Raw genomic sequence first — 24,541 nt, 5'->3', positions numbered from 1 at the left:
GATATTGTATACATGTTATATAATGTACTAAAGTGGAAGCGTCATATGCATTATTAGTGCATCACTTGATGATTCAGAAACATGATAATAAATTTTCAGGTCCTAAAAAACCATGAGTTGTTAAAATTCATAACACATTTACATACACCACGCTTACATACTTCTTCCAATACATAACAATAAAATGAGCATGTTGCATTCGTTGATATTCTGCACATGCATATGTTCATTTTGGCAATAACTAAATGTTATCCCTGAAGTACAGTTGGCAACTTGCAAACTTGATGGATCACCAAACAGATCATACCGCCAAGTGATGGAACAGCAAACAGTATTATGTGAAATAATAATTCAAACAAATAGTTCAATATTCAGTTAACATGACCACAAAGGTTAAATATCCAACTTAGTAAGCTATCATCCAGCATGCTGGAGATACAACCATTCATCTTTCTCTAAAATAATGTACAGTTTAAGAGCAAAACCTCAATACAATAGTCAAATCGTATCAAGCTTTAGTATCTAGAACACAATATATATAATTCAAGCTTTGCATCAGCCAATACATGAATTTTCCAAGACAGACAACTGATGTAGTTCTACGTACAACAATTTTTAAAATTTTAAATCTCTGAATTTAAGAACCAGACTGCAAAAACAGGATGGTGGGGCAGAATCAAAACAGACTCTGCGACGAAGAGGCTGCAGGGAGAACCTGGTATGGAGACTTGGAGAGGGGAGGAGACATCTAGGGCTGCAGACCTGTCCCGGCAAACACGGACGACACCTGCAGACGATGGCTGATGGGTGTCAACAATAAATAAAGACTTCAAATTCGTTCCACCATCTTGCAAGATAGTTTATCAGGAATCAGCTCGATTCAGGGAAGATGGTTTGGAGAAGAAGACGGCCCATATTGCCTGAATATTGAAGAAGAAGACTCATATTGCCTGAATATTGGTGATGACATGTGACAGGCTTAGAGAGGGGTCTGACTTGAGAAGAAAAAGACCCGTCTGATTTTTTTCCATGACTTACCTGAAGAATGAGAATAATCGCATGAGTGCTTCTCTGATAGAACTCACTACCAGCTACCTCCTCCCTTCGTTCCATCCAGGCGGCCTGTCGTCTCTATGCGCTGCCAGGATGAAGTAGCGCGTCGCTCCGCTGGCAATTTGGAGGCTTGCTACCTCGCCGCCTCAGCACGTCTCCCCGCCGTCGACCTGCAGTAGGCTCCTCTATTAGACCAAAAGCTTGACAATGTTGTTGGCCAGCAGAATATGATAAAATCGAACGGAAATTTTGCAGATGTTCTGACCCGGTGGAGATTGAAAGTTAAGCCTCACCGAATCTACTTGCCACCTCTCTCTGGCTCGACCCCCTCAAAAAACACTCCCTTCTCGGGCACACTCTGCCATGGACGGCCATGCTCCTCTGTTTTCTCTCTCCCCCACAACCGTTGTGGACTGGTGAGCTTAGGAGGTCACACCGGTGACAGATCTGTTAGGCGCACCAAGAAGATAAGAGATCTCAGAAGATAAAGCGTTGGGGAGGCAGGACTGATTGGGAATTAAAGGTGGAAGGGGAAGTGGAAGGGAAGGGAAGCGGACTGATTGAAAATTAATGTTGAAGGGAGGCGGAAGGTAGACATGAACTGAACCAAACAGACCGAAAGTATGTCCCAGTTTTTTCACTAAAACTCTGACCGGAACATATTCGCTTGTAAGAATCATAATGAAACGTGACTGTTTGAGTGTGTTTGCTTGCTGATGTGGCAGGATTGCTGACTTGGATATGCTGCATGTCAAGAGAATTAGATTAGTGGGGATAAACTATTTAAGTATTATAGATATCTGGAACAACCGCTCTAGCATCGCCCAAAGTGCCACTGCCAGACCCGAGAAAAAAAGAGGTGGTAGTTGGGTTGGTACAAGAGCTAGTAGTACCACTCCAGGACAAGGAGTGATACAAACATACTTACGTCTGGTACAGTTCCCTGGTTGTACCCCGGTTGCCCCACTCCACAGAGGGAGAGGTACAACCGCTTGGGTGGTTTCTACCAGATTGAATTTTGGTCTCTCTTCTCGAACGGTTAGGGAGGTAAATATGGGTGAAATATGTATTTTGTGTATGTGTTTTTTATTCCACCCGTACCTTTCGACGCGAACCCCCTCTTAACAGTACAGATTTCCTACAACCAAAGAAATAAAAACGTCAAAAATGTCATCTTCACTCTTTTCCTTCCATAGGGGTACATAACCGTCTTGTGCCATATAAAATGTGCATGTGTAGCTCATGCACATGGTTAGTCCGCAAATTTGAGTTGTAATCAACACCAAAACACTTAAGACAGAAAATGTCCTTCAACCACCACCGAGGTGTCCCTCTTTAACCGCCAGACCGTACCGGAGACTCTAACCTGTTATGGATTCACAGCTCCAACGAAAAACAGGCAATTAGACCTCCCTCCCCTCTACTTGTTCGGGATAAGGGACTTGATATGTGAACTTTCGCAAGCACATGATTCGTACTTTTTATGTGAGGCAGTTCTTTGCGATTCCCTTGTGCATATAAGCCTTTATTTGAGACACCACTTGCATTGCAAACAGAAGCTAAGCTGACTGAATTCAAAAGGACTTGCACCACGCAAATCTAAGAAATCAGACTCCAGTTTCCTAGCATGGTCAATCCAACAAAGGTAACAATTTACATGGCTAGGTAAGTAGGCGCATAAGATTGTTCTCTTGGAGGAATCAAATCTCAAATGTACCGGATCGAGCGATATAGTTCTTTGCTTGAAAGCTTTCAAGTCATGTCGTTTTGTGTGGTTAAGATTAATATTAATTTGTGAATCTAGTGTTATTTTCATTTTATTCCAACTTTACCATCAGACTCAATGAGCCTATCACCATGTTCTTTATGGAGACATTTGATTGTCTTTGATCCGAAACATATTATACATGTGAGATGCCTATTAACTAGGATCAATAAGACAATTTCCCTCCCGGTTACATGTGTTGCATGTGCACGTTTACTAGTTCACTTAGTTGTACAATCCTATGGGTCCTTTTGGTTTTGAGCCAAAAAACGTTAAGGGCAAAAAAACTGACGTCGACCACATGATGCGCATATTAGGACGAGAGACAACTATTTGGCTTGCCAACACTCCAAAATGGCAGTATCACACACAATACATATAAAAAAGTCTGACGCAAAGCACAATTATTAATTTTGGACCCTAATAGGAAAATGACTTTCTCTCTGTGGTGTCATAGGAGGAAACCATGCTTTAGGAGGCCCCCGCAAGCGAAAGATACTTTTCACATTGGGGAGCTCCCCCGAGCGATCAATGTCTAGCGACCATTCGCTCTGAGAGGGTATATAGTGAACCATTCCATTGTTCTATCGAAGCAAATGCATTGAGATTCGTGTGCAAAATACGACGTATTCAGAGGTTTTGGCCTTTTTTTGCCAACACAAAACGTTCCATAAGCTTTCCGTTAATTTCCGGGCATGTGGCGTCGTGATAGCCCAAGTTTTGGTAGCGAGAGAAGTTCTCTTGAAATCAGTGGTACAAGCTCTACCGACCTACTCTATGAGTTGTTTCAAACTCACAAAAGCTTTGTGCAAGAAACTTATTAAGACCATGTCTAAATATTGGTGGGCTGGATCACTTGACAAAAGAAGGATGCATTGGCAAGCCTGGGAAAAAATGGCAATCCCAAAGTCCAAGGGGGGCATGGGATTCAGGGATATGGAAGTATTCAATGATGCAATGTTGGCCAAACAGGCTTGGAGACTGTTGGAATATCCTGACAGCTTATGTGCGAGGGTTTTGAAAGGGAGGTACTACCCTGATGGTGAGTTCCTTTCTGCTAACTGCCCCGCAAGTGCCTCTCGCACTTGGAAGGCAATTATATGTGGGCGTGAGTTACTGAAAACAAGGCTCATTCAACGCATTGGCGATGGCATGAAAACAGAGATATGGTATGACAACTGGATTGAGGGCACAAGATCCATGCGCCCATTGGGAAGGCTCACTGATGAGCCGGTTCAGTTGGTTGGGGATCTATTGGATCCGGATACTGGTAAGTGGGAAGAGGAGATAGTACGTCAAGTATTCCTGCCACCAGATGTTGAAGCTATACTGGCTATGCCGAGACCTAGACGGGGTGGAGAGGATATTTGGGCGTGGGCGTGGGAGAAATCCGGCGTCCTCAGTGTAAGAACAGCCTACCGAGAAACAATGGATTGAAAACAGAACCTGCAGGCCAGGGAGGGCAGCTCTCGAGGGGCTGATAGTATGTGGAAGGAGCTCTGGAAGCTACAAGTGCTGCCGAAGATCCGGGTCTTTTGGTGGCGAGTGGTCAAAAATATGCTACCCTGCATGCAGGAGCTGCAACGACGACATGTTAGCGATTATGCGGGCTGTCCGATGTGCGGACATGGAGATGAAAGTCTCCATCTGTAAGTGCATCTAGTGCCACCCCTAGTTGGTTCTGGAGTATTGACGACAAACCTAGTTGAGGGACTAATGTGTTTGTGAGAATTGCAGGATAATACAGGTAGAAGTCCCTCATTGATTCGGTTTTCTTACCAGAGATGACCCCTAAAAATGTATCAAGACATTGATGTCAAAGGTGGTATATGAAGATATTCACATTGAAGACTATGACAAGAGAAGACATCGCATGAAGCCTGTGGAGCTCGAAGACTTAGACCTTTCGTAGCTCTTTTTTCTCTTCCTTGTTGAGTCATAGGAACCACCGTACTGTTAAGTGGGGTCCAGGAGAACCATTCAGAATGACTGAAGTGATGCTTAAACAAAACCTATGTCTTTGAGTGAAGACTATGAGAGCGAATCTTGTCCAGAGTCGGACAAGTCAGCTTTGCTTGTAGCCCAAGTAAAGTTATCGTGTGAGATTGAAATCTGACCGTTGGAATACGTGTCAGTTCCTTAGTGACCCAGGGTCATTTCGGACAAATCAGGTCGGGTTGCCTAGTGGCTATAAATAGCCCACCCCTACAACCATAAACGGTTGGCTGCTCAGAGTTAGTGTACGGCTTTTGTCGTTTGAGAGCAACCCACCTCGAAGCATTTGAGAGAGAATTCCTAGCGAGGATAAAGCCCTAACCACCCAGAGCCAAAGAGAATTAGGCATCACTTAAGTCTTCTTGTCTGTGTGATTTGAAGACTTATTACACTTGAGGACTGTGAATCCTCCAGCCGGTTAGGCGTCGCGTTCTGAGCATCCAAGAGACATTGTGGATTGCCGGTGAACGAAGTCTGTGAAGGTTTGGGAGTCTACCTTGAAGACTTATCAGAGTGATTGGGCAAGGTCTGTGTGACCTTAGCTCAAGGAGAATACGGTGAGGACTGGGTGTCCTGAGCTGCGTGTTCAGGACTGGGTGTCCGGGACTGTGTGTCCTCAGGTTTAAATACCTAGCCGCCCTAACCAGACGTACAGTTGTCACAGCAACTGGAACTGGTCCAACACATCATTGTCTTCAACGAGTCACTGGTTTCATCCTTCCTTTCTCTTTACGTACTGTTACTCCTTGTGAAGTCATTGTATGATTGCACTATCTTTTATCTTCACCGAGTAACTGCGTGTTCGGTTTGGCTTCATAATATCTTCCTACCTGATCCTTACTACATTACTGCTATTAGTCATTGTGCTATCACTCTATTGAATACTTGACTATGGCTTGCCTAGTGTAGTCTACCTTCCGCTGCAGAGGGTAGTAGGTTTATTTCTATCGTTTGTCTTCATAACTTTCACGTTTTGAAGACTTTCATAAAAATCGCCTATTCACCCCCCTCTAGTCGATATAACGCACTTTCAATTGGTATCAGAGCGAGGTACTCCCTTGTTCTGTGTGATTCGATTTAACCACCTGGAGTTTTAGCTATGTCGACTGCAGGGATAATCAAAGTCTCCGCTGCGTGCCCCGTCTTCGATGGAACTGAATATCCCTACTGGAAGAATAAGATGCGCATGCATCTTGAAGCCATTGACGTCGACCTATGGTATGTCGTCAAGAATGGCGTTCCCAAGGCTGGAGAAGCTGTCACTGCTACTGATGTCAAGAAGTTCGTTCAACTGGACTCTACCGCCAAGAATATCATCTGTGGTCATCTGACCAAAGGACAGTATGACCGTGTGAGTGCTTTGGAAACATCTAAGCTGGTATGGGACTGGCTCTCCAAGGTCAACGAAGGCGTTTCAACCCAGAGAGATCAGAGAATCAGTGTCCTCCGCAACCTCTTCAATCGCTTCAAGAGAAATGACAAATGAGAATGTCCAGCTCACATTTGATCGACTCACTGACATCACGAATGAGCTTCAAGCCCTTGGCGCTACTGAGATCACCAAGCATGAAGTCGTCAAGACACTACTGAGATCACTTGACAGTTTGTTTGACATCCTAGCCCTGATGATTCAAGAACGTCCTGATTTCAAGACACTCGATCTGTCTGACATACTTGAGAGGCTCAACACACATGAGTTTCAGCTTTCTGAGAAGAGAGATATCTATGGTCCAAACTATGGGCGAACTCGTGCCTTGAAGGCAAAAGTTGTCTCCTCATTTGAAGAAGAATCTGACAGCAGTTCTGATGATCCTGAAGACATTGGAAGGGAACTTGCTATGCTTGTGAAGAAGTTCCAAAAATTCACCAAGAAGAAAGGCTTCAGAAAGTCTTCCCGATCAAGCTCAAGGAATGATGAAGCTTCTGCTCATGACTACAAGAAGAAAACATGTCACAAGTGCAAGAAACCTGGCCACTTCATCTCTGAGTGTCCGCAGTGGGACAATGAGAACAAAAAGAAGAAAAAGAGCAAGGAATATGACTCTGACGACAAGAAGAAGAAGAAATACTCAAAGTCTTCTTCCAAGTCTTCTTCAAAGTCTTCATCACACAAGAAGAGCTCATCTGGCAAGGCACGTGCGTTTGTTGGCAAGGAAATGGATTCAGAGGAGGAGTCTGCTTCTGAGGAGGCTGAGGTGGAGTCTGAGGAGGAGTCCGATTCTGGCGTTGCAAGTCTGGCTACAGCATACGTTGCCAAGTCCATCTTCAACACTGAAGACAATAACCTCATCACCGACACCGATGCAAACGACAAGGACTACTCCGCTCCTACCTACTGCTTCATGGCACGCGGTGCCAAGGTAAACACACGCACTACTCACTATCAAACATCTAGTGACGATGACTCTGATTGTGGTTCAAAACCCAGCTACAAAATACTTGCTAAAATTGCAACTGAACAACAGAAAGCCATGGAACATATTCAAAAACTATTAGACAAAAGCGATGATCTGTTAGGCGCTGAAATGACTCGATCTGAGTCCTTAATTGAAGACATAAAAAATCTTCACGTTAAGTATGAGGAACTTGAAAGTCGTTATGAAACTCTCTCAACGACTCATGAAAAGCTTTCCTATGATTATCTTCAAAGGAAGCAAGATCTTGAGAAATTGAGAGCGGCTCATGAAGATCTTCAAAAGGAAAACCAGTCACTTCGCGCCGAACAGATCAGCTCCGCTCAGGAAGGATTTGAACCACCATGTCTTAAGTGCATTGAGCATGATAATGCTACTACTGTTGTTGAATGTTCTACTGCTGCTACTGTTGCAATATCTTCAACTGTTGATGTGGGAACTAACCCCTCTGCTGAGGATTCCATTGCTATTGCTGATGAGAATGCTAGGTTGAAGACATTGCTTGAAACAGGGATGTACAAAAGTCTTAAAGGGCATCAGACACTATGTGATGTCTTCAAAAAGCAGATCTTGAACCGAAACCCGAGGAAAGAGGGTGTTGGGTTCGTAAGGAAAATGAATGCTGATGGCTCTTACTGGAAACCTGAGCAGTACCCCAAAACCACATGGGTTGCTGCAAAGGAATCTTCAGTAGATCTATCCAATCTATCTGGCTTCTCTTGTGCAAATCTCATTGTCATTGATGAATCCTTTGATGCAAACTATAAACTGTTTAAGAATCAGAATGGTGAAGTGTTTGCCAGGTACATTGGTACTAACTGCAGGAATGGACCACCTATGAAGAAGATCTGGGTTCCGAAAAAGTGTCTGGAGAATCTTCCTGTGAATGTCATCATGACACCACACGTGAATAAGACAAACCTCAGACCACAGGCTTCATACGGTCCAAAGGCTTCATACAGACAGAGGACTCACCTGAGTCGCACTAACGCAAATGTTTTGCAGAGAAACCATACTCAGGCCTATGAATATGAGCGCGGTTCATCAAACCGCCATGTTCATAAGACCAAGAACTATTCTGCTTATTCTTATGAGTACTATTGTCCGCCTACAAGACTTTTTGCTAGTGCTCCAAAGCCAAAGTTCTCAGACGCTGCACTTAGACTTATTGCTTCTAAGCCACCCATGAAGATGTGGGTGGCTAAGAAAGCTTAACTCTCTTTTGCAGGGAAAGGTCTCCAGCAGAAAACCAAAATCGTCTGACGCTATTGCTGGGGACCTTAAACATCTTGTAGGGCGCAAGATCAAATGCCCGAATGGTCTTACTATGTACTTCGTTTCTGAATCGCTTGCTACTCTCCCTATCAGTCCTAATCTGGATCTAAGCTTTCATAACCCACTGGTTCGTCAAATGTTTTTGCTTCACAATTCTCTTCGTGAAGCCTATCCCCCTAACTGCACTGTAGGGTACGACACCAGCGTCTTCAGAATGGATTATTGATAGTGGGTGTACCAACCACATGACTGGCAAAAGAAGCCTTCTTATGGACTCAACCTTACGTCCATCCGATAAGAGTCACATCACATTTGCTGACACTGGTAAAAGTAAGGTATTGGGTCTAGGTAGAGTTGCAATCTCAAAGGATCAACACATGGATAAAGTCATGCTTGTTGAATCCCTTGGCTTCAACTTAATGTCTGTCTCAATGCTTTGTGATTTGAACATGATCGTAATATTTGGAAAATATCGCTGCCTTGTACTAATGGATCTGACAAGTCTCTAGTGTTTGAAGGGTATCGGAAAGATGACTTGTACGTGGTAGATTTCTCAGCAGGACCACAACTTGTCGTATGTCTTCTAGCAAAGACTTCAGAATGCTGGCTCTGGCATCGGAGGCTAGGGCATGCCGGCATGAGGAACCTCCACACCCTTGCAAAGAAGAAGCATGTCATAGGCATCGAGGGTGTCAAGTTCAAGAAAGATCACTTATGCGGTGCCTGTGAAGCAGGGAAGATGACGAGGGCCAAACATCCCTCGAAGACAATCATGACAACCACTCGACCCTTCGAACTGCTCCACATGGATCTTTTCGGTCCCACTCATTACTCAACTCTTACTACTACTGCTTGCCTCTATGGCTTTGTTATTGTTGATGATTATTCTAGATATACTTGGGTGCACATAATCCTCTACAAGACTGAAGTGCAGGATGTCTTCAGACGCTTCGCCAATCGAGCAATGAACAACTATGGCGCCAAGATAAAGCACATCAGAAGTGACAATGGCACTGAATTCAAGAATACTGGCCTTGATACATATCTTGATACCTTGGGCATCACACATGAATTCTCAGCCCCATACACGCCACAGCAGAATGGCATCGTCGAACGCAAGAACAGAACACTCATTGAGATGGCGCGAACGATGCTTGATGAATACAAGACTCCAAGAAAATTCTAGCCTGAAGCCATTGACACTGCATGCCATACAATCAATCGTGTTTATCTTCACAAGCTGCTGAACAAGACATCTTATGAGCTTCTTACTGGCAAGAAGCCAAATGTCAGTTACTTCAGAGTATTTGGTGCCAGGTGCTGGATCAAGGATCCACATCACATTTCAAAATTTGCACTAAAAGCACATGAGGGTTTTATGCTTGGATATGAAAAGGATTCGCACTCCTAGAGAGTCTTCAATCTCTTTCATTATAAAGTGGTTGAAACAGTGGATGTGCGGTTTGATGAGACTAACGGTTCACAAAGAGAGCATCTCCCAAATATGCTAGATGAAGTTCCATCCAGCGAATCGATCAAGCTTATGAGAACCGGAGAAATCATACCCTCTGAAGCTCAACCTAAAGAGGAATTTATCATCTCCGCACCTGATCAACCTGAAGACAATGCTCAGCCTGAAGACAATCCCACTAACAATGACAATGATCAACAAGAGCAAAACCTTCGTCCTGTACATCCTCGTGTTGCCAATGAAGTGCAGATTGAGAGAATAATTGACAGCATCAATGCACCCGGTCCGCTCACTCGATCAAGGGCAACTCAGCTGGCAAACTTCTGTGGGCACTTCGCATTCGTCTCAATAATAGAACCCAAGAAAGTTGAAGAAGCCTTCATGAAACCTGAATGGATTCAAGCTATGCAATAAGAGCTTCAACAGTTTGAGCTGAATAATGTATGGGAACTGGTTAAGTGTCCTGATCCTTGGAAGCACAACATAATAGGCACCAAATGGATATACCGCAACAAGCAAGATGAGCATGTTCAAGTTGTCAGAAACAAAGCTCGTCTCGTTGCTCAAGGATATACTCAAGTGGAAGGCATTGACTTCGATGAAACATTTGCTCCTGTGGCTATACTTGAAGCCATACGCATACTGCTGGCCTATGCAAATCATCATAACATACTTCTATATCAAATGGATGTGAAGAGCGCCTTTCTCAATGGCAAAATTGAAGAAGAGGTGTATGTTGCACAACCGCCTGGCTTTGAAGATCCAAAACATCCTGACATGGTATACAAGCTCAACAAGGCACTGTATGGCCTCAAACAAGCCCCTCGGGTCTGGTATGACACACTCAAATACTTCTTAAAGAGCAAAGGCTTCATACCTGGTTCCCTAGACCCCACTCTCTTCACGAAGACATATGATGGTGAACTGTTTGTGTGCCAAATATATGTGGATGACATTATCTTCGGCTGCACCAATCAGAAGTACAATGAAGAGTTTGGATATATGATGCAAGAGCAATATCAGATGTCCATGATGGGAGAGCTGAAGTTCTTTCTCGGTCTTCAAATACGACAGCAACGCAACGGCATCTTCATATCTCAAGAAAAGTATTTCAAAGATTGTCTGAAGAAGTTTGGTATGCAAGACTGCAAAGGCTTCACGACGCCAATGCCAGCCAAGCATCATCTGGGTCCTGACGACAATGGTAAAGAGTTCGATCAAAAGGTATACCGCTCCATGATTGGTTCTTTGCTTTATCTATGTGCATCTAGGCCAGATATTATGCTTAGTGTTTGCATGTGTGCTCGATTTCAAGCAGCACCAAAGGAGTCGCATCACTTAGCTGTGAAGCGAATTCTTCGATATTTGGCTCACACCCCAACTCTAGGATTATGGTATCCAAAGGGCTCAGAGTTTGATCTGGTTGGATTCTCGGATACTGATTATACTGGTGACAAGGTGGATCGCAAGTCTACATCAGGCACATGTCATTTTCTGGGACGATCACTTGTATGTTGGTCTTCAAAGAAGCAGAACTGTGTATCTCTCTCCACTGTTGAATCTGAATACATTGCTGCTGGATCTTGCTGCGCTCAGCTTCTGTGGATGAAGCAAACACTCAAGGACTATGGCATTCATCTGAAGCAAGTGCCACTCTACTGCGACAACGAAAGCGCCATCAAGATTGCCAACAACCCAGTTCAGCACTCGAAGACAAAGCACATTGAGATTCGTCATCACTTTCTCAGAGATCATGTTGTGAAGGAAGATATTGATATCATACACGTCAACACTGAAGAGCAATGGGCAGATATCTTCACCAAGCCCTTGGATGAGAAGAGATTTTGCAAGTTACGGTGTGAGCTAAATATCCTGGAATCCTCAAATGTCCTGTGATCAGGCACACATCCTAACACTTATGCATATTGATGACTTAGATGTGCAACACACGAAGTAAAGTATATCTTCAATCAATGAAGACATACATTCTAAGTGTGAATACATTAATGTGGAATTTGACTTCGGAGCGCCACGATAATTGTGCGCCGTGTCTGGGTCTAATACTTCCTATACGGTGGGTAACGCCACCACCAAATGTTCTGTTTGAAGTGTTTCACTCATGGCGTTACATTTGCTATGTCTTCACATTTGGTTTGGCTCCAATCTCAACTTGTCTTCATGATTATTTTCATTATGTCGAATATATATATATATATATATGTACTGGTGTTCTGTCCTCTACATCATTCACTTATAGCTATGTCTTCTTGTTGAATCTTTTGAACTAAGTGAATGTGATCGGACCCTAACCTCTCTATGCTTTCTATCTCAAACTCTATCTCTCCTAATCATATGCATTCTATTGAAAACTGTCGAATGTCTTCTCTACGTCCTTGTCAGCAGAAGATACAGATACAACCATTAAGTCCGTTTTCAATGCTCATTCCTCCACCTGAAACCCGAAGAAGTGGGAATGACCACCCGACAATCCAGACGTGCGTGGGACGTGGAACAAACCCCAATATGCTGCATGATGGCCACGTGTTTCTCAGATGCAAATCGCTAGGGGCACCTGTGTAATAACGCGGTGCAGCCCATGTACCTATAAATACACACCTCACAACAGTCATTATCTCTTCTTCCACTCTCGCACGAACCCTAGCGCCACCGCTAGCCCTCGACGACGCCGACGACGAAGCGCTTCGCTGTCGCAACCTCTCCGACGCCGTCTTCACGCCGACCGCGGACATCGTCTTCTCCGCCGTCGCCGTAGGTGTCCTCCGTCACCAAGTTAGGACACGGACGATCGAACTGTTCGGCCTCCTCTTCCATTCCGTCTAGCAGTTCTTCGTGTGGTAAATAAAACCTCCTTTTACGGCCTCTTTGATCTTATAGCTTTATCACTTTCTACCACAAGCAGTTTCTGTTCACACAAGTTGGATCTCTTTCATACTGCATCTCATAACATGCCTAGTATATTCACTTATGCTTCACAAAGTAGTTAGATTCCTCACTTGTACTGATCCATGGATTTGTACAAATCTGGAACCAACTCCTTGTCTATGAGTGAATGTCTTTGCACGATGAGGTCAATGTCTTCTAAACTGATTTATTTTCAAAATCTTCTGAGAATGCATATGACCTCTTCCCCTTCCCTCGCACCTTAATGCTGTCACAGGTACATGTCCGTGGGAGAATCCCTTGGTTCTCATAGTCTGCATTCATTTGCAGAATTCTTACAGCATCATATAAATTCTCCCGAAGCCAGTTCCTGTTTGTCCAACAAGCGAAAACCTTTGAAGCCTCTGAACATATTGAAGCCTTTCAGTTTAAAGTTCATGGCTTCAGAGAAATCAGTAAGGAAGGGTGGCAGAAAGCGTCGTGGAGAAACATCAAGAGATCTGCCCGATGACCTCTCAGAGCTGTACAAGACAGATCCTGAAGAGGATTACAATCAGCGCAAGACGCGAATCCAATGGATTCGACGCTATTGGGTAGAACAGTGGTTCAAGTACAGATTTGTGACCAAGGAATATGCTGAAAAGAATGCTATCAAACGACCATGGGGAGACATCCTCTATAAAAATCTTCAATCCAGGACCAGAGATGAAGCCATTGCTATCCCTGCATGGTCCATGGACCACAGCCTGCGAATGCTGACCCATCGTCCCTGCTATGGTGTCTTGACGACATTATGTTCAAGCGCAACTTTCAGTTTGCCCAGAACTCAGCAAAGCAGAACAAGAAGACATTGGGACTAGACTTCAACCCTGGTCCTTCTGCTCCAAGGGCTGACGGCACACGTGATGCAGAACCCAATGTCGTCGGTCCTTTCTACAACCTTGAAGGTCTCATCACCCATATCTTGGTTCAAGGGACAGTCGTGGATGAGCCTGCAGATGACGCTGAATCAGATGAAGCGCCGAAGCCAAAGAAGCAGCCTAAAGCTTCAAAGCCTGCTTCTGCTCCAAAAATCTCACGGGCAAAGCCACTAGCAACTGCACCTCCTGAAGACAGTGTGCAGTCTGAAGATTTGTCATGCATCTCCAAGCCCCAGACGGTCAAGATGCCTCTGCCACACACCGGCCAAAAGCTAACAGCTGCTGCCATTCTGCGCAATGATGCCATTGATCTGTCAGGTGATGAAGATCTTGCAGATGACGCTCTTGAGCAACTCATCAAGAGCAAAGAAGAAGCAGAAATCTTCAATGATCTGCCTCTCTTTGACGTGACAATCATCCACAACTTCATTGATGAGTGGTTTGACACGCCAAACATCAGCTTCGAAGATCTGCAGCTACCCATTGGCCTCAGTGTCGCCTTCCATGGCGCCATTGCTTCAGAGCTAGCTCTCGCTCAGCGCATCGTCGAACTGAAGCAAAAGATTGACTATGAAAAGGCTCAGTTAAAGAAGCATATGGCCAAGCTCAGCGTGCAAGAGGTGAAGAAATTCAAGATTATGCTGCACGAGCTCAAGGAAGCCTTTCTCAAGAAACGTGCAGAAGCTCAGGGTTCTCGTGAGCGCATGAAGGTTCTGACTGATAGATGTGTGCAAGCCTACAATGAGGCTGAGAAGCGCAAGGCCCTTGGGCGTCCTGGCATCGACCCCAGAATAGCTGCAAAGAAGAAGAAGAAGCCCGCTACGGCTGAACCCGACGCACCAAGGCAGGAAGCAGATCCCATTGTCTTCCCAACTAGAATAACTGGTTCGAAGCCAAAAAGCCAGTCAACTGCTTCAGAGCTGAAGAAGACGAGGACTGCTGAGGCTGAAGCCCGGAAGAGGAAATATCCTGAAGCCTCTCCTACTGCCCCCTCCAAGAAGAAGAGGAAGACGAAGAAAGAACGGGCTGCTCCCACAGAGCCTTTGATTGTTGAACCCATTTCCATGGTTCGTCCTGACGTTGAACGCCAACTGACAATCCATGAGCCTGCTTTCACAGAGGCTCATGAAGCTGAAGACTTTTCAGCAGCTGACCCCATCGCTGCTGAAGACATTGGTCACCATGACCATGTAGAAGATGGTGCAGTCCTTCCTCAGCTCGAGCACAACGAACTCATCAGCACTGGTCGTCCTCTGACGCCAATTGCTCAGGATGCTTCATGGGTTGATCGCCCACAAGAGGAAGAAGACTTTGAGGCCCAGCCAACTCCAACTACACATGCGTCGCCTGCGTTGCGCAGGCTTCGCAAAGGACCAAGGCCTCCAGTCTCTGCGTCTGAAGCTGAAACTGCTGAAGACATTCCGGCTGCATCAGCCGATGAAGAAGAAGTCCCACAAGCTGCTACTCCCCTGTCCCACCAAGAAGCGGTTCTCGAGGAGAACGTGATTGTGACCGACCCTCCAGCTCGTCCAGTGGAGGTTGAAAATCTTGAGGCTGCCACCACCAACACCAATGAAGCCACTGACGCTGTCATGGCTGAAACTAATGTGGAGCCCTCCCCAAAAAAAGCATCAGAAGTCAGCGAAGCCACTGATCCCACTGCTTCTGTTCCTGCGCCTGCCGCCAGTCCTCAGTTCGACTATCATGTTGAGCACATGCCTCAGGTACAGAAGCCAATCCCAAGATTGCCCAGGTTCCCAGGTCCTGCATCAGCACCTGGATCCTTCAATATCAATGGCTTCAGAGCAGACAACACATTCTTCAATAGCTCCAGGAACCCCTACTCAAGGGAAAGAATATCATCTGATCGGTTCTGGAGCTATTCGCGGCGAAGCTATTACTCTTGCATTCTCTACAATCAAGGTCGCATCTTCCCACACAAGCGTCTTGACATTGAAGCAATAGCTGGTCTGCCCTATCTGGAAGAAGCTCTGAATTGCTTCAAAGAAGTTGGATTGCTGCCATTCGTCACTGACCAAGAGCATTGGAATGAAGAGTTGCTGCTCCAATTTTATGCCACACTTCACATCCGCGGGTATAACAGAGACCCGAAGACTTGGGTCCTGGAGTGGATGACAGGAAACGTTCATCACGAAGCCAAAGCCTTTGACATCATTGAGCTCACTGGTCTGCCCACTCCCGGCGATCTCTACGAATCTGGCTGTCAACTTCACAGTGAAGCTGTGGAGAGCATCTTTCAGAGGCCTGAACCTAACATGAGTCAGATGCTCAGTATGATGAAGCCATTACCCCAAGATGCTGCATATCCCAAAGAGTTCTTTGTTGAAGACCTAGAGTATCTGCCAAGGACTATTTATCACATCATAAGGCGAACTCTCTGGCCCATCAAAGGGCACTCTCCATATGCCAAGCTGGAAGGTGCAACGAAGACTTTGGTCTTCTATATTTTTCATGGAAAATGCTTCAATGCACATGACTTCTTCATTCGCCAACTTGCTGCATCAGGCTCTGATCTGTTTGGCTTGAAGTTCTACGCCCCATGGGTCATGCGGCTGATCAAACTTCACTCCACTATCTCATATCAGCCATCTGCTCGCAATCATCGGATTTTTCTGCCTGATGTGGATATGTCTATTGAAGCCATCTATCCTGAGCCTGCCAAGGAACCTCTAAGTCTTCAGAATGTAGAGCATCAGAATTTTTCTCAGAACATTGAAGGAGTTGAAGCAGTCGCTCGTGTGTCTCCTTTGGCTGGCACTACACGTGCACCGCATCCTGCTCTCACTGAAGCCACTAACAGTACAACTGCTCCACGACCCAAGAAGTGCACTCGTGTTCTCAATGACCGAGAGCTTCTTGTGGCTCTTCATCAGAAACAGGATAGGCATCATGACTGGCTGAAGCGTCAAATGCAAAGCCTCTTGGTGGATGTCAATCGCATTCACAATCTTGCCACCAAGAATGCTTTTGTTGCCCATGAAACCTCTCGCCGCACATGGAAAGGGCTGACGCTGATGTGTTCTGAAGATGATCTTCAAGAGGATGGCTTCTCTGAGCACTTCAAGTTTGACTCCACACCTCCTCGAAGGGCAGTGCTGCGACGAACTCCATCTCTTGAAGACTCTGAGTTCTCTTCCTCTGCTGCAACTGTGAATGCCAGAGTGATCGAGGATGAAGACGATGCTACTTCACCGCCACCTCCTTCAGCACGCTTCGACTCTGCTCCAAGCTCTTCTGCACCGCCAAACACCAGCAACGACCCTGCTGCTTCACCTACTCTTCATGGGAACGAGTAGATGCTCTATGTCTTCAAACCTTTTTGGTCTTTACTGACAAAAGGGGGAGAAGCATATGAGTTTGATAGTCTTCAAGCGGGTCTATATGGGCGGGTGCTTTATATTTTGCTTCGTGTTTACAACTCTCGTTTTGATACATTTGGTTCTTTGAGTTGTAACACTTAAACTCGATGGTCGTCTGCTACCTATTTGCCATTTTGTGATGCGATGATAAATTCCGCATGTGCGACGATAAATTCCGCACTTAGATCATTTTGCAGACGTTCATTTTCCATTATGCATGTCATTATCTTCACATCCCTTCACATGCATAGTGGATTGTCATCATAAGTTGAAGAGGATCTCCACAAGCACAACCTGCCATGTGCATTTGCATTCCAAAAGCAAATTACTTATATGCACATCTTCAGGGGGAGCCCTTGCAACTTATGAAGACAATTCCTTATCCTTTACAATTTCACATATTATATTCCCTGTTGAAAACTTTAATTAATTTGTCATCAATCACCAAAAAGGGGGAGATTGTAAGTGCATCTAGTGCCACCCCTAGTTGGTTCTGGAGTATTGACGACAAACCTAGTTGAGGGACTAATGTGTTTGTGAGAATTGCAGGATAACACAGGTATAAGTCCCTCATTGATTCGGTTTTCTTACCAGAGATGACCCCTAAAAATGTATCAAGATATTGATGTCAAAGGTGGTATATGAAGATATTCACATTGAAGACTATGACAAGAGAAGACATCGCATGAAGCCTGTGGAGCTCGAAGACTTAGATCTTTCGTAGCTCTTTTTCCTCTTCCTTGTTGAGTCATAGGAACCACCGTACTGTTAAGTGGGGTCCAAGAGAACCATTCAGAATGACTGAAGTGATGCTTAAACAAAACCTATGTCTTCGAGTGAAGACTATGAGAGAGAATCTTGTCCAGAGTCGGACAAGTCAGCTTTGCTTGTAGCCCAAGTAAAGTTGTCGTGTGAGTTTGAAATCTGACCGTTGGAACACGTGTCAGTTCCTTAGTGACCCAGGGTCATTTCGGACAAATCAGGCCGGGTTGCCTAGTGGCTATAAATAGCCCACCCCCTACAACCATAAACGGTTGGCTGCTCAGAGTTAGTGTACGGCTTTTGTCGTTTGAGAGCAACCCACCTCGAAGCATTTGAGAGAGAATTCCTAGCGAGGATAAAGCCCTAACCACCCAAAGCCAAAGAGAATTAGGCATCACTTAAGTCTTCTTGTCTGTGTGATCTGAAGACTTATTATATTTGAGGACTGTGAATCCTCCAGCCGGTTAGGCGTCGCGTTCTGAGCATCCAAGAGACATTGTGGATTGCCGGTGAACGAAGTCTGTGAAGGTTTGGGAGTCTACCTTGAAGACTTACCAGAGTGATTGGGCAAGGTCTGTGTGACCTTAGCTCAAGGAGAATACGGTGAGGACTGGGTGTCCTGAGCTGCGTGTTCAGGACTGGGTGTCCGGGACTGTGTGTCCTCAGGTTTAAATACCTAGCCGCCCTAACCAGACGTACAGTTGTCACAGCAACTGGAACTGGTCCAACACAACATTGTCTTCAACGAGTCACTGGTTTCATCCTTCCTTTCTCTTTACGTACTGTTACTCCTTGTGAAGTCATTGTATGATTGCACTATCTTTTATCTTCACCGAGTAACTGCGTGTTCGGTTTGGCTTCATAATATCTTCCTACCTGATCCTTACTACATTACTGCTATTAGTCATTGTGCTATCACTCTATTGAATACTTGACTATGGCTTGCCTAGTGTAGTCTACCTTCCGCTGCAGAGGGTAATAGGTTTATTTCTATCATTTGTCTTCATAACTTCCACGTTTTGAAGACTTTCATAAAAATCGCCTATTCACCCCCCTCTAGTCGATATAACGCACTTTCACCATCACTGTTTGATAACATGTGATCATGCCAAGTTATTTTGGATGGAGGCACAAACTGTATTTGCTATAAAGATGCCCCGACTCCATCCACACACTTGGGCTACTGACTTGCTCGATGCTAGCTGGGTGCCAAAGAAAGATGCAGCTATTGGCATTACGGTGATGTGGGCTATTTGGAGCAGCCGGAACAGGTTCACTCATCATGAAGAAAGATATCAACCAAAGCGGTCCATGTAGATTATTGCTGAAATTGTGGGGACGCTGGAGCTTCCCCCCAAGACACATACACCTGCTGTAAATGAGCAGCAGCGATGGGAGGCGCCGATGACCGGGGTTGTCAAGATGAATGTCGACGGTGCAGTCGACACGGCTAGTGCAAAAGGTGGCACCGGCGTAGTTGCTCGTAACAGCGAAGGCATACTACTAGTGTCGCGGTGCACTGGCTACCAAGGGGTGGTTGATCCCCTGACACTGGAGATTTTGGCTTGCAGAGATGCTACTTTGCTTGCGAGGGAGAAGAACTATCAGAATGTGATAGTCGAGATAGATTGCCTCAATGTTGTTCAGCTATGGGAAGGTAGGCTGAGAGGCAAATCGAAGGGATTCCATATCTTCCAAGAGATGCAGGAGGAGTTGCCGTTTTTTCAGGGATTTCAGCTTCGTTATGCTAGCCGTCTAGTTAACTCTGTTGCTCATATTTGTGCTAAAGAAGCTTTAGTTGTAGAGAATGTTGCTACATACTCTAATGTAATCCCTAGCTTTCTGAGTTGCGTTGTGCACTCGGATTTGCTACCGCTGAATGAATAAAATCCGGAGAGTGGAGGTTTTAAAAAAAAAATTGGTAGCCAAGTTCTTGTGAACCGTCGCAGTCGGACGAAAATTTGAACCGGACTTGAACTGGGCCACCGCCAACCGCGTGCCACCTCCGCCGACACGTGGACACCCTGCGCCGCCCCCGCTCACGCGTCGTCCCTCTGGCCACCTCACCGCCCCGCCCGAAGCGACCAGAAAGGGACCAGTACCCGAGCCAAGCGGCGAGCCGGCGAGCCACCGCCCCCCGCCTCCCCTCGCTCCCGCCCGCGCGGTATCCTCCCCCTCCACCCCGCCCCGCGGCCGCAGCCGCTCCGCAGATCGAACCCTCACGCGCGCCATGGCGTCCTCCTCCTCCGCGACGTCCGGCGACGACCGGCCGCCGGCCGCCGGGGGCGGGACCCCCGCGCAGGCGCACGCGGAGTGGGCCGCCTCGATGCACGCCTACTACGCGGCCGCCGCCTCCGCCGCCGGGCACCCCTACGCCGCGTGGCCGCTGCCGCCGCAGGCCCAGGTACGCGACGCGATCCTCCTCTCCTAGAGCCGCTCCCGGGCCGCAGACCCGCGGCGGCGGGGTGGCGTTGTTGCCTTGTTGGTGGCGGGGCTTTGAGTTCTGATCAGTTTTTTTCCTCTTTCGCGGCGGGGCGCAGCAGCACGGCCTGGTGGCGGCCGGGCCGGGGGCGGCGTACGGCGCGCCGGTGCCGTTCCCCATGTACCACCACCCCGCGGCGGCGTACTACGCGCACGCGCACGCCTCCATGGCCGCGGTAAATGCCGAGCTCCTCTCCCTCGTTTATTTTCTGGCGAAATTGGACCTGACCGTACGTGGTTGTGCGGCCGTGTGCGAAATTAATTGTCTGCCGCGTTCTGCTCTGTGCAGGGGGTGCCTTACATGGCCGGCGAGTCTGCGTCGGCGGCGGGGAAAGGGAAGAGGGTGGGGAAGACACGGCGTGTCCCTTCCGGCGAGATCAATTCCAGCTCCGGGAGGTACGGCGTGGTTTCTAATCTGTGCTCGCATTTGTGTTCTTCTTTGTCTGTTGGCCGGGTGGACTGAACTGATATGGCTTGCACAGTGGCGATGCCGGGAGCCAGGGGTCATCGGAGAAGGGAGACGCCGGCGCCAATCAGAAGGTGCCTCGTTTGGCATTGTCTGAATTATGCTTTTCTAGCAATCTTTGATTGTTAGTTTTGGTTGATCCACAATTTCACATGTGCTTATGTAATCTGTCCAGGGCTCATCATCATCCGCCAAGAGGAGAAAGTCCGGCGCTGCGAAAACAGAAGGTGGGTTATCAGTTATCACAAACCATAATTCTTGGATACAAGGTATGATGGGTTAGTTTGAAAAGACGATGACTGGACCAGTTACACTTCATACAAAGGAAGAAGTGGGCTTGGATTTGTGTCATTGCACCCTAAGAGAGTGCTGCAAGGAGTAGTTTGTCTATGTTGGTAGTATGTGAGAATGACAATTGGCATTTTCAGGTGAACCATCTCAGGCTGCCACAGTGCAGAATGCTGTAACCGAGCCGCCATTGGAAGACAAGGAGAGGTCTGCATCCAAACTGTTGGTTTTGGCGCCTGGGAGGGCGGCACTCACCAGTGCTGCACCAAACTTGAATATTGGGATGGATCCCTTGAGCGCTTCTCCATCCTCCTTGGTGCAGGGGGAGGTGAACGCCGCAGCTTCTTCCCAGAGTAACGCTTCGCTGTCTCAGATGGTATAGTTTTCCTTTATGAATTCGTTTCTTCAAAGGAAGTTTCTCCTAGACTTCCAGCCTCTGCACTGTTATGATTTTTGAGAGCGTGATAAATTGGTAATTGTCATGAATGACCAGTAGTTTTCCTCTCATTTTGGAAATTGAATAGTGCATTTACTTGCGAACTTTAGCCCTCTTTTATAAAAGTGTGGTGACAAATAGCATGTAAATGTCTTTCAGATTGCATCTTATATGATTATAACAACCATACTCTTGAGGCCGTGACGAGCAATCAATCTCTAATACGTATATATTACCGAAGCAGCACCTAAGTCAGAAATTTTATGCCCGCAAATACCATTGGTTATTAAATATGAATCTATAGTTACTGGTCACTCGTGACCACCCGGATGTCTCTGCGAGTGAATTTTTGCAATGTTCTGCAAGATTTATCTTTGTTTTTGTAGGATGAACGGGAACTGAAGAGGGAGAGAAGGAAACAATCCAACAGAGAGTCTGCAAGGAGATCAAGATTACGCAAACAGGTACACTCAGTACTAAAGACGAAAAATCTCAAGTGGGAATGTGAAAAAAAAAATACTTCACACAATGTTTTGTACTTTCCTGCACTTGTTTATTTCCTGGTGAGTGTGTGGCACTAGAAGTAGAGAAATGATAGGTACAAAATTTACGTTCAACACTATGGACGTTTGACTGTTAAGTTAGGTCCGCACAAGGATCTCTCCGCATGAGAATGCTCCAGATAGGTTATGCTGGACATAATGTCTGAAACAATCACCGCTGGCCTGATGGCCTGGTCATCTTGGAAGCATTTCTCTCGCTTTTATTGCTAAAATGGGATTACCCAGTCTTTATTGTTTCAGAAATTTAAGTGTTGGCTTTGTAGGGAAGTATGCAATCACTAAAAGTTTTGGTTAACTGGGATCATCGCAGGCTTCTAGAAGTTTAATTAGAATATACTTTCTACTGCTTCTTGAGCAATGCTGCCTAATATACTTGATTTGTTTTAACTGGACTTGATTACAGTAGGGATGTTTAGTCAAGTGTCCCTATAACCTATTACCTGCATGTTGCTAAAATTATCTTTTGGGGGTAATATATCTAACATTCTGAACTCAGCTGAACAGCGAAACATATCCAGTTTAGGCAAGTAAGACAACACTGTATCGATTTTCTAGGCCAGCAAATGAATTAACTTAAGATTATTTGATGATATAAAATTTCACCGTTGAAACAGTATACTAATTGATCTCGATTTCTTCTTATGCTACCTAGCAAGAATGCGAAGAGTTAGCCCAGAAGGTAAGTGAGCTGACCGCAGCGAATGGCACGCTCAGATCAGAACTCGACCAGCTTAAGAAGGACTGCAAAACCATGGAAACAGAAAATAAACAGCTGATGGTGAATGCCACACCCCTCTCTGTCCATGCCCTTGATGGCAAAGTTATTTTCATAACTCAATCTTACTGCTGACTGTAACCAGTGGTTTTCTGATTAATGCAGGGTAAAATACTAAGTCACGATGATAAAATGCAGCAGTCAGAGGGCCCTAGCGTTGTGACTACCTTGAGCATCCAGGTCGAAGCGCCCGAGCCGCATCAGGGAGGACACGGCAAAGCTTCATAAGAAAAGCTCAACAGCAACAGCGAGGGGTTGGATCGAGTGCCAACCAGTAAGTAGAAGTCAAGAAGATTGGTGGAGTTCCCTATTATCTAACCCTGCCATCGCCCGATAGGGTTTCACCCCCCTTTTGAAGCTCCATAATCATACTTGGTTTTTGGTCTTAGTCATGGCTGGCCAATGAGTTGTTTGTAAAACATGGTGTACATAAATGTATGATAGATTACTATATTTCTTGTTATATTTTGGTGTAGTACAAGAAGTGACATCCGGACGGGAGAAGAGCTCTTGCTGGTGTGGTAGTGATACTGTGTTCAGTATCATCTAGGGAAGCTCTGCTTCATTAGTGGTTTAGTACATGCTAAAAGTGCAATAGATTGGATTGCAAAACTGGTAAAACTTTCTTTGGTACCTGGCGAGGGTATCTCCCCGCTCGGCTGGGACATGGAGGTAGGGGCTGAAACGGATCGGACAGTGCACTTACCGTTTCTATTTTCATACTTTCAAAACAAATGCAAACGCGAATATGGATATTGTCGAATACAAATGTGGATTGGGTTTACTAGAATAAGGATACACATCAGATGTTTGCTCAATTCGGAACGAACATATCAGATGTTTGCTGAATTTGGAACAGACACAAATAATAGCAACATGTTAGTTAAAAGAAATAAGTCAACAGATATGTGACACAAAATAATCAACTTGCAACGTATAATAAGTCAACGATAGATATGTTCATAAAAACACACTACTATGATGCATAATAATTACTGTAAGTTTAATCATGTAAAATTTGAAATTGACAACTCATTAGGCTTTTATGTTCGATAATTGGCATACTGGGGCTAAAATTGGTTAATTAGCTCATGTAATTTTATTTGGACACGAATATATCCATTTTCTTATCCATATTTGTGTTAAAATAGATTGGGATATCTTTTGTCTTGGCAATGTCGATGCGTGGCTACTCGTACTATACACATGGTTCCCAATATAATTACTTTGAGCTTAGCTATATTAAGAAAATCATCGGAATGAATCTAAACTACCAATAACAACTAAAAATCTATCTTATGTTGGGGTCGCGGATCGGGTTCTACTAGTTGGTTCTTTTCTGGCGTGTCTGATGTGCTCTTCTGTGGTTTTGCTTGGTTGTTGTGGAATCAGAGCTGTGGTGAGTTATGTTCGTGTGGTGACAATGATACACACTCGGTGGCTGTTTGCGGAGCACTTGGTCCGCGCAAGCCCCGCGCTTTCCCCTCGCGATCGTCCTCAAAGTCGGAGATGTTGTTCGTTGGCGCGTGTGGCCCACTGTTGGCATATGTTGCCTTTTATGCAGCTGTTTGCACACTAGCTTTGTCGATGGGGTTG

At 45.6% G+C, this 24,541-nt stretch overlaps 1 protein-coding gene across 3 annotated transcripts; it reads left to right on the top strand.

Annotated features, from left to right (window-relative positions):
• The first annotated feature begins 19,960 nt into the window (after positions 1–19,960).
• Positions 19,961–23,408, top strand: LOC125506215 (DNA-binding protein EMBP-1). 3 transcript variants are annotated; one of them, XR_007282606.1, is made up of 9 exons: positions 19,961–20,340; positions 20,477–20,593; positions 20,707–20,813; positions 20,900–20,957; positions 21,059–21,110; positions 21,312–21,547; positions 21,994–22,071; positions 22,827–22,948; positions 23,051–23,408. XR_007282606.1 is itself a non-coding variant. In XM_048671077.1 (9 exons), the coding sequence occupies exons 1-9, from the start codon at positions 20,167–20,169 to the stop codon at positions 23,171–23,173; spliced, it is 1,068 nt and encodes a 355-aa protein (XP_048527034.1). In that variant the 5' UTR covers positions 19,973–20,166; the 3' UTR covers positions 23,174–23,408. The 3 variants fall into 3 exon arrangements, 2 of the variants coding, with proteins under 2 accessions (XP_048527034.1, XP_048527033.1); XM_048671077.1 differs by having other exon boundaries at positions 19,973–20,340; positions 20,480–20,593; positions 22,823–22,948; XM_048671076.1 differs by having other exon boundaries at positions 19,975–20,340; positions 22,823–22,948.
• Positions 23,409–24,541: the final 1,133 nt, after the last annotated feature.

The sequence above is a fragment of the Triticum urartu genome, chromosome 5 (genome assembly GCF_003073215.2).
Source record: "Triticum urartu cultivar G1812 chromosome 5, Tu2.1, whole genome shotgun sequence".
Lineage (NCBI taxonomy): Eukaryota > Viridiplantae > Streptophyta > Magnoliopsida > Poales > Poaceae > Triticum > Triticum urartu.
This window is presented reverse-complemented; position numbering and strand designations above follow the sequence as displayed.

Bases quoted from the DNA above. Each gene is read 5' to 3' on its own strand.
- LOC125506215 (XM_048671076.1), top strand. From the start codon at position 20,167: ATGGCGTCCTCCTCCTCCGCGACGTCCGGCGACGACCGGCCGCCGGCC. The intron at 20,814-20,899 runs GTACGGCGTGGT...TGGCTTGCACAG, and splicing joins ATCAATTCCAGCTCCGGGAG to TGGCGATGCCGGGAGCCAGG. The intron at 21,548-21,993 runs GTATAGTTTTCC...TTGTTTTTGTAG, and splicing joins ACGCTTCGCTGTCTCAGATG to GATGAACGGGAACTGAAGAG.